General features: G+C 30.9%; 1 protein-coding gene across 2 annotated transcripts in view; it reads right to left on the reverse strand.

Moving 5' to 3' along the window:
* LOC143251020 (poly [ADP-ribose] polymerase 2-like) overlaps positions 1 to 7,558 on the reverse strand; it is a 21,167-nt gene extending 13,609 nt beyond the window's left edge. For both annotated transcript variants that reach the window (XM_076502294.1, XM_076502293.1), the window contains exons 1-5: positions 7,184 to 7,558; positions 5,768 to 6,366; positions 4,060 to 4,395; positions 2,950 to 3,046; positions 608 to 691 (exon numbers count right to left, since the gene is read on the reverse strand). In XM_076502294.1, the coding sequence (XP_076358409.1) occupies positions 608 to 691; positions 2,950 to 3,046; positions 4,060 to 4,395; positions 5,768 to 6,009 (759 nt within the window). In that variant the 5' untranslated portion in view covers positions 6,010 to 6,366; positions 7,184 to 7,558. The remainder of the gene's footprint in view (positions 1 to 607; positions 692 to 2,949; positions 3,047 to 4,059; positions 4,396 to 5,767; positions 6,367 to 7,183) is intronic.
* Positions 7,559 to 10,745: the final 3,187 nt, after the last annotated feature.

Consider the following 10,745-nt stretch of genomic DNA (forward strand, 5'->3'; position numbering starts at 1 on the left):
TAATTCAAACTTTAATATTATATACCAATTAATTCTTAATTTAAAAAGCAAATACTAAAAGAATTCATCTAAATATAGATTTTGATGAATCACATATGTCTAAAGCAGCAATGTTTAAAATTAGATGCTTATGATGTCAAAATACTAAGTCTATAGTTTCATACAAATTAGGAACTCAAATTACTAATATTAACAAACTCGGATTTTAAATAAGAACCTCATATCTTTTTATTTTGATGAGATATGGCTTATGTACTGAATCAAACCTGGTGGCCCCATTAACCTCTTTCCATTTTTAGAAACATTCCTTCATATACACTTAACTTCATTCAATGTACAACATGTGAATACCCAATCAACAGCTTATAATGTCCACTTAGAGGTTTTCATCCATTTTAATCTGTGAAAAGGCTATCACATTCTTTAGAACCAAGATTTCAAGAAGGTAGGTTGTATCTTTAGTATGCTTGAAATTCCTTTTTTTTAGACCTAAGTACAACTAAGTACTTCTTTATTTATTGTTCTGTATTAAAAAAAAACAAGTTTCATAACTTATTTCTAAATAGTAATAATCTATATACACATAATGACAATAAAGTGACAATACCTGTAGTCTGATATCTAACTTGGATGTGTATGTCTTCGGTGGTACTTCTGGTTTTAACTGTTTGTCTGCTTCATCCTGTTTAGACTATGCAAAAAGAAATGTACGATTTAAGCTGTTCAGTGCCATAGACGAGATAACTCGTCCAAGCGGATCAGTAACACAGTGCCACGCAAAAGTTAATTTGTTCTCGATAATACCTAACTTCAACGCTAGATGTCAGCACCATACATGCATTTAACCTACTTACAATTTGTTTCACTTTTTGATCCAAAATGGCAACACGAAGAAAAGTTACAAAATGAAGAAGCATTAGAGTTGTATTGTAGCAGCTGAAATACTTGGCAGTCAACAGGTTGAATTAATTCTATATAACTCATCAACATCAACCAGAAGTAAATAACATTGTAAATCAATACTAGTTTATAGTGATAAGAAAAAATTCATAACTTAAATACCATTCCAATATTCTCAATGTTATTGGTCATAATTCCAATATATCTTAGGAGATACAGGTTAGCCATAATCACATATTAACAAATAATAATAAATAATCTTCTAACTCAGTAGAACTAAAAATAATACAAAAGAGTTAAGTACCACACACAAAAACATTTTTTGCTATTAAGGTATCAATTTTAACAACCTTATAAACTACCACTTTTATTCTTAACAAATGTAGAACCCATACTTAATCAGAAATTTTGGCTGAAGAGTTTAGAATACATTAGTCAAATCAATTTTTTTCTTCCATACACACTAAACTACCACAGAGTTTATGTAACAGTTCACAGCTCTTTAAATCTCAAACATAGAGTTTTATGTTGTTCAATAATGAAAAACTTAATGGGTGTTGACTTTTATTATAACTCATATTTGACCAGTTACATTAACAGTATCAGTTAAATTCATCAACTTCTGTACTTTCACAGTTTTACCGGTGGTTAGTTTATACATTTTTTGTAAACCTGAGCAAGAAATACTTTGTTAAATATAAATATTTTTCTTGCTGAAATTAAGAATACAAATATTGAAGATGCTACATGGTAAACAATGAAGAATAAATTCTGTTAAACTAGTTCTTTTGTGGAAAATTTACAGTGGAACCCCTCTAAAGCAGCCCCCTTCGGGACTGAGACAAACTGGCCTGATTAGAGGGGTTCCACTGCACATAACTAGGGATTATGTAAACAAAAAAAAGGGACTGTGATTGAATGACCACTTTCAAGGGGTGACCGAATCTGAGGGGTGGCCGCTTAGAGGGGTTCCACTGTAGTAACATTTTTTATTTAATAAAAGCAGCCCTTGCAGTAATATTTGAAACCTCAAAACCAAGTGCCAAGTTCTAAATTTGTTTATATTGGAATAATAAAACAAACACTGTTGAATATTATATGTAATGTTGAAAATTTAAGTTACAATCTTATAATAATCTAAATTCCATGAAGTGTAACTTTTATACATATTTAGAAGACATATGGCTTCAACATTTCCTAAGCCTATTTATCAGCAAAGTTCTCTGTCACTAATCATGTTACATTTCTCTAGCTATACTGCTTTAACTAAAATTTTAATAGCATATCAGTCTCTTTTGTAATATTTTCTCACTTAAGAATGCATTATGCCATTCTTTCTCTGTGTTCTTAAAGACTACAAATAACTAGAATATCTTATCAAACTGAACAACCCTAAAGCAAATCACATTACACAGCAGGGAGAACTTTATGGTGATGATTTTTTTTTCTGTGGAATATTTGTTCAATATTATAACTCGCCGGTAAGTTCCTGGAGATGGAGATATTGAACATATGGGCTTAGCAGGTTCATTGCATTTAAATAAAATAAAATAAAATATATATAGGATCTTTAGGAAAGCAATCAATGGCACAATCTGTATCCAAAGAGTGTTCATGATTCAGAATCAGCTCTGATAGAAAAGTTGGCCATATTCAGCTCTCACTTCAAATATCCCAGAATGCTATGCAATTTGTATTAGATTTTGAGGTGACCAAACACCTTAAAAACATTTTCTGAAAACTTGTTACACTAAAAAAGTCTGTAATATCAAATAATCATTTGTGAACATACACCCTTTAGTAAGTGCTTGGTTATTAAATTGTACAAGCTATTCGACAAACACTTGTTTTGTATAAAAATATGAATTATGATAACAACATCAGCTTGCCTTATCAAAATTATAACACAAAGAGATCTCATTCTGTCATAGTTATTTTCAGGGAAAACTTCAATTATCTTTTTCCTGTTTTGAGTTGGATATATATTTCAGATAAATAAAAACCATTACATTAGAACAAACACACGAGATAGTTAGAAATTTTACTCACATTATCACTATAGTCCACTTTGATAAGATCATACTTTCCATGTACTTTCTCAAAGTTCTGTCGAGATTCCCAAAAGTTTTTAGTCTTGTCCTCGAACCTAAATAAAGTATTAGAAAAAAAAGTTGTTCTTACAACAAGCATATTCATACGGTGCTGTCCTGTATCTCTGACAGTTTTAATGCTACATTGTGGTAGGGATACACCACCTATCAGTCTTAACCTCCAAGTCCCTAGTCTCACATAAGATATTTAGAAATTATATCTACATATATATTGTGTTTCTAATTGGTTGGATATCTTTGATATTAAATTCTGACCTTGAGAAACTGGAGCTCAACATAACAAAACACACAAAAATAAATACAGGAAATCTTTTAAATATTTCTTTTGGAAATCAAAACTGACTTAATACACATGTACCAAAACAGCTGCCTTCACAGAGGTTTTCCAATCAGTTAGAATAACTTACAGTTTACTTCCTGAATGACTAGCTTTTGAAATAGCATCTGACTAGCAATCCACCAGCTGACACAAACATTTATAACCTGAAAGTTTCCAAATGTTTTACAGACTTGTATAAACGTCATACACCAAAGAAAAGAAATTCTAGTACAAAAGCAAGCTTAAACAGTAAAACTTGTATAGAAATACAACCCTGCATTAGTTAACAACAACAGTAATAAAAATAACAAACATCTTAACACTAAAAGATAATATAAAGCAGTGAACTAATTCTAAATAACTCTGTTGTATACATTTTGAAAGTTCGTATAAAATGAGCTAGAACAAACCTAGAAATATAATGTTAGAAATTCATTTATCAATTTATCTTATAGTCATAATAAACAAGGAGTTGCGACAAACTTTACTTAAAAATGTTTTTATTTTAATTAAAAATTCAGAGATGATAGTTTTAAATATTCTCTATAGAACATTGAAAGCTAAAATAGATAACATCTAATGTTTAACAGTTTAAAGAAGTCTGAGTATATATCAAAGTTCATTTCAGGCCTATTCCAAAGGCTGTTGGGTAATTTGTGTTGCTTTTAACAAAAACGTTTTGCACCTCGAATATCTTATTCATATAGCTTACCCTTGAACAAAACTTACTTCTGTTTAAATGTAGCTTTAGCTTTTTCCAAGTTGTTGCCACATGTCACAAGATTATGTTGTCCTTTCTTTCCAACCCTGCCCCATCGAAACCACACACTATAAGATGGTGAATCATCATCCTTCAACAACTGAATAATGTAGTACTTGTTGTTGTTGTTTTGCAGATTTGTTTGGTTCAACAAAGCATCGTAGACATCACTTCCCTCACAATAAACGTGAACCTTCCCTGCTCTGTATGTGCATTCAGAATCGACAGGTGCTTTACCTTTTATCACAACTGTCTTGACCTGCTCAACACCTACAGCTTCAGACTGTCTAGGTTTTATTCTTTTCCTGGTGGATGTAAAATAAAACCAGAAGTCCACTTACTCAGAAAACAAAATACCTTAATACATGGAGGTAATATACAAAAATTAACTGGTTTGAGCCTTACACTTCTTAAAAGCAATACATCATAAATAAAGTACCTATATTTCCTTATCTCTTTCACCTAAATTGAAACCTTAATACTTCTGTACAAAATTGTAACCAAATTGTTAAAAAAAACAACTGTCAAAAATAAAATATTTTTAAGAATGGTTTGTTTTGCATGAAGATGATAAATACTAATCCTTTTGTTTTGGTTTGTTCAACATGAAAATGGTAAATACCAATCCTTTTGTTTTGGTATGTTTAACATGAAAATGATAAACACTAATCCTTTTGTTTTGGTATGTTTAACATGAAAATGATAAATACTAATCCTTTTGGTTTGGTTTGTTCAACATGAAAATGATAAATACTAATCCTTTTGTTTTGGTTTGTTTAACATGAAAATGATAAATACTAATCCTTTTGTTTTGGTTTGTTTAACATGAAAATGATAAATACTAATCCTTTTGTTTTGGTTTGTTTAACATCAAGATGATAAATACTAATCCTTTTGGTTTGGTTTGTTCAACATGAAAATGATAAATACTAATCCTTTTGTTTTGGTTTGTTCAACATGAAAATGATAAATACTAATCCTTTTGTTTTGGTTTGTTTAACATGAAGATGATAAATACTAATCCTTTTGTTTTGGTATGTTTAACATGAAAATGATAAACACTAATCCTTTTGTTTTGGTTTGTTTAACATGAAGATGATAAATACTAATCCTTTTGTTTTGGTTTGTTTAACATGAAGATGATAAATACTAATCCTTTTGTTTTGGTTTGTTCAACATGAAAATGATAAATACTAATCCTTTTGTTTTGGTTTGTTTAACATGAAAATTATAAATACTAATCCTTTTGTTTTGGTATGTTTAACATGAAAATGATAAACACTAATCCTTTTGTTTTGGTATGTTTAACATAAATATAATAAATACTAATCTTTTTGTGTTGGTTTCTTTAACATAAAGATGATAAATACTAATCCTTTTGTTTTGGTATGTGTAATACAAATATGATAAATACTAATCTTTGTGTTTTGGTTTGTTTAATATAAAGATGATAAATACTAATCCTTTTGTTTTGGTTTGTTTAACATAAAGATGATAAATACTAATCCTTTTGTTTTGGTTTGTTTAACATAAACATGATAAATACTAATCCTTTTGTTTTGGTTTGTTTAACATAAACATGATAAATACTAATCCTTTTGTTTTGGTTTGTTTAACATAAAGATGATAAATACTAACCCTTTTGTTCTGTTTAACATGAAGATGATAAATACTAACCCTTTTGTTTCATTAGCCTGGTTTTTGTCCATCTTGTTTGATGATTCTGTTGACTCATCTATCACTGAACTATTCATCTGATTACTCTGTGCCAATAATGGAACATATTTCACCCTATGAATTGTCCTTTTCCTTTTTCTGCTGTCTAGCTCAGTTAATGCTTTGAGGTCAACAGTGTATTTTCTCTTTCCTAAAGTGAAACTGACCACAACTTCCCCTTTTTTCAAAGCTTCTTCAAACATCAAAACCTGTTTTGGACCATAACTGACATGTTCATTGTCTTCATCAACCCACAACCAGAGTGAACCACAACCTTCAGCATCAGGAAGATAGCACCTAATCTTCCTTTCCCAGCCAGTTTTTTATTACACTGGACCATATTCTCAAAGTTAACCATAAGTTGGATATCACTTCCATTATTTACTACGACCATCTTTTACCACTGGCCACAGCTTTATTAATCTCTTTTGTATGATCATCTGAATAAAATGTCCAGTTTCCATTATCAGCTTCCCATTCCCACCGTAATGAAAGTTCGGCATTACCGTCACTTGCTCCATTTTCTTTCTTTTTCACTTTTTCTGCAGGTTCTTTTAAAGCTAAATGTTTAACATAAAATATTTATCAAAATTAAATTATATGTAAAATCTAATAATCTCACAAAAACCAAGATTCTGGATCTATACGTTATATTTATTATGAATTTTTTATAGATGTCACAGGTTTATAACAATTTAAAATATTGTTATGGTGCAAAAACTGGAGATGCTTTGATTTGAATTTTCATATTTGTTAGATGCATCTTCTTGCAGATTGCAAGTGTAAATTTTCAATTGTTTTCCATTCAAATGATTTAGTTATACATGTTTTGCAGTTAATGTCTCATCTTTACGTTTAAGTTATTTGCAGGGGTTACTAGTACTATAAGACAGTTTTTATTATTAACATCAGTATCTAAAATAATTATGGAAGATATACAAGTAAACTTACAGTAAAATTTATACACATTAAATATGAATAACCATTTTCATTTTCCATTACAAACTTAACTATTTTTCTCTTCTAGTGGCAAGAACCTAGTCCATTTTTTCATGTTCACGTAAACATATTGCTTGTTTCCTAAGACTGACATTGTCATTGACAAACTGAGAGCCAAAAGCTGAACTATTTTCAAACAAATTACTGTTACCACTTAATTTTTGATTGATAAAAAATAAACACAACAGTTTTGGAAATGTTAACTTAAAGTGTTAAAGGAAATCTTTCTTGTATTATTTACCTCATAATACTTAAAACTGACACTCTACACGTTTAAAAACCTTATTTTTGAATACTCATAAAAGTATTTCACCATTTCAATAAAGACAATTTTAATTTTCTTTTATTCACTATAATTCAAGACTTAGCAGTACCTACCATTTGCATTTGTATTTCTTTTCGGCATCGTTTCCCGCTTATCCTATACTTTCTTTGGTTAGACACGTATGAAAAATTATAAATAATAATACCCAGTATATTACCATATAGCACTACGCCGAATGAATTCAAGAGCAGCCTCTGTTTACATTTAAAAAAAAAACAACAAGTTTCTAGTGAATGTATCTCAATTTCTTCATAGGGAAGCTACGTATTACTTTTTTGAAACTCTAATAGTAAATTATCTTGCTTTCACATATATCGTACATTTACGTTTGTATTACACTCAAAATTCTTAACAAGTTTCCTACAATTACACGATCTATACACCTCCATCATATCGTCTGTTGTTATTTCATATATTTCCCGCCACCAATAAAACAAACATCATTGCAGAAACAGAATTAAAAATTTTAAACCAAATTTTAAAATATATAAGATCCAAGTTTCCAAAAGGATGAAGTAACATTTAGTATTTTTTCTAATATAATTTGTCTTTTTTGAATGTAGAATAACAGATATTTATTACTTTTCTACAAGGTACACTCAACATTTTGTTCAAAATGTAATACTTTATTGTTTTATCTCAGATCAGTGATACCTTACGTTAAAAAAGAAATAAATTAAAACCTGCATGGTTAAACTTGCAGTGAAAAGACCAGAGTTTTTAATTATACTTATCATGTGAAAAGAAACCGTTGTTAAAGCATTTAATTTATACAGACGCATAGCGAATATAGTCGCTCTTTAGTCAGCTGCTTTGTTTCTTTGTTTCCAATTTCTAACTATTCTATAAAACAAAGAAAAGCAATTTCAAAATCAATGTATTTTTCAGGGTAAAATATTTTTAGTTAAAGCATGACCTAACATAATTATTATGGTTTTAACAAGTACTGAATAAGATGAAAATGAGATCTATTTCGGTTCATGGTTTTAAAAGGTTTTATTTGTTTGTTTGTTTTGGAATTTCGCACAAAGCTACTCGAGGGCTATCAGTGCTAGCCGTCCCTAATTTAGCAGTGTAAGACTACAGGGAAGGCAGCTAGTCATCACCACCCACCGCCAACTCTTGGGCTACTCTTTTACCAACGAATAGTGGGATTGACTGTAACATTATACACCCCCACGGCTGGGAGGGCGAGCATGTTTAGCGCGACGCGGGCACGAACCCGCGACCCTCAGATTACGAGTCGCACGACTTACGCGCTTGGCCATGCCAGGCCGTTTTAAAAGGTTCTGAGCCCTAATGTCAAACTAAGTTTTCAGTACCCCCTTACTCTTCTATCTAGTTTCTTTTAGTACATAATCTCATCAGATAAATTATGAATCTTTAAGTTTCCTTAAATCAATTTTCAAGTATATCTCTACAAGTCACGCTATTAAGTTAAACGTAATTTGTTTTGAAAAATTACTTAGCATAAGTTCATATTTATCTACAAAAGGTCTACCTCAAGTGAACTAAATACTCGTTCAAACTATCGCATATTTTCTCTAATTAACTGGGTATTCGTTCAATACAACAATTGTGGCGATTTCTCTTAAGCTCTTACTTAACTGAATACTTGAACAGAATAATGAAACTTGGCACAAATATATAACCTGTATTAAAAGATGTAACACAAACACGGTGTGTGTACTTAAACCGAATGATGATTTTGGTTCTTCTTCTATCTTCATCCATTCAGGTTGAAAACAAATACCGGGATGCTTAATTACGAGTTCATTTAGTTTTCAATACAGTATGCGGTATGCACATGACTAATCGTATTCATCACAATGTAGTTGGGGACCATAACTTGAGTATCACATGACCAACTGTCGTATTCAGCAATGTTTTCCTCTCAGAAGGACAGCAAAGGAACACATGTGTCTTGAACTGAGACCAACTTAACGGTCTTCTCGAACAAGAAGTAAGTAAAACAAACATATATTCAAAAGGAAGAATTTTCTCAGAATGAATATTATAATACAACCAGGAAATTGAAACTCGTGGAAAATTAAAATATCACACTACACCCTTTTATTTTATCTTTTACCCCAAAAGCATGCAAAACAGATTTTCTTTAAAAAAAGGTTACAAATGAAAATGAAAGACTTGCTCAACCTTCTTATAAAACAATATGCATAGACTTCCAGTCTAATTTCGGATAAAATTAAGATTTCCGAAAAGGATTTTTTTGTCGTTTTCATTATAATTTACAAATTTTAAAGAAAGTAAAGATATTCAGTTGGACTTCACTTGTGTCTGCTATAAATTGTTGTTGTACAGCGACTATTCATACCACTACACTGGTTGCTAGCCTGTATTTTCTATAAATTATTTTAGAAAAAAAATGAAGACTGTTTTGGTGAAATTATTCAAAATTTCACAAAACGTTTGTTTATTAATAATTGTAATATAAAATGGTCTTAAGTTTATGCTTCACGAAATTACTCACTACAGTTGGATCCATAGACCACAAAAGCCTTCATTTATTTTTTGATTGTTATAGTAACAGAACCTAAGTCCAATGCAAAAGAGAAAGCAACGGTTTCTATACAGACAAGTGAAACAGCTATCATGTTCCAACGTTTAAATTCTGGGCATAATCATTTTTATAGGACAAGAACTTCACCTCCTCTGGATCTGTTTTTTGTTGTTTTTTTTCAAACAACTTTAATACAGGTTAGGGTGAATATTTCAATTTGATTAAAGTGAAAGTATTCTTAATTACCATTACCGAAAACATCGGGTTAAACAGCTTTTTCCCTTTTATGTGGCCCGGCATGGCCAGGTGGGTTAAGGCGTGCGACTTGTAATCTGAGGGTCACGCGTTCGCATCCCCGTCGCACCAAACTTGCTCGCCCTTTCAGCGGTGGGGACGTTATAATTTACGGTCAATCCCACTATTCGTTGGTAAGAGAGTAGCCCAAGATTTGGCTGTGGGTGGTGATGACTAGCTGTCTTCCCTTTAGTCTTACACTGCTAAATTAGAGACGGCTAGCGCAGATAGCCCTCGAGTAGCTTTGCGGGAAATTAAAAAAAAACAACCTCTTATATAGTGTGTGCTCAGCTGTTACTCTTATCTCTTTAACTTAAAACCCACTACATGTTGAACGTTTCAGTGTCGAAATTCAATACTTGGTGTATTACATCTTTCAAGGGTGCCTTACAGGTCAGTAATAACACATTTCAATATCTTAATATGTAGATCAAGTCCTTTAATTTCATTTAAATTATGGTTGAATGTTGGGTTTTCTGTGTAATTATTTTATTAATTTCGTCAATAAAATTTCGTCATCATGAATTATTTTATAAAACGTTCATATTAGTGTTTGTTTAAAATTAAACACAAAGCCAAACAATGGGCTATATGTGCTCTCCCACACACACGGGTATCGAAACTCGATTTCTAGCGGTGTGAGTCTCAGACAAGATAGTCATTTTGATTTTATTTCGCTTCATGACACTACCTTACTGTTTTTAATACTCATTGCATTATTTTAGAATAAGTTAAAATTTTCATATTTTTTAATAATGTTCTATATCTGATATTGCTTTACTTTTTTATTATGTTTACAG

This window comes from Tachypleus tridentatus, chromosome 5 (assembly GCF_004210375.1).
Source record: "Tachypleus tridentatus isolate NWPU-2018 chromosome 5, ASM421037v1, whole genome shotgun sequence".
In the NCBI taxonomy this organism is placed as follows: domain Eukaryota; kingdom Metazoa; phylum Arthropoda; class Merostomata; order Xiphosura; family Limulidae; genus Tachypleus; species Tachypleus tridentatus.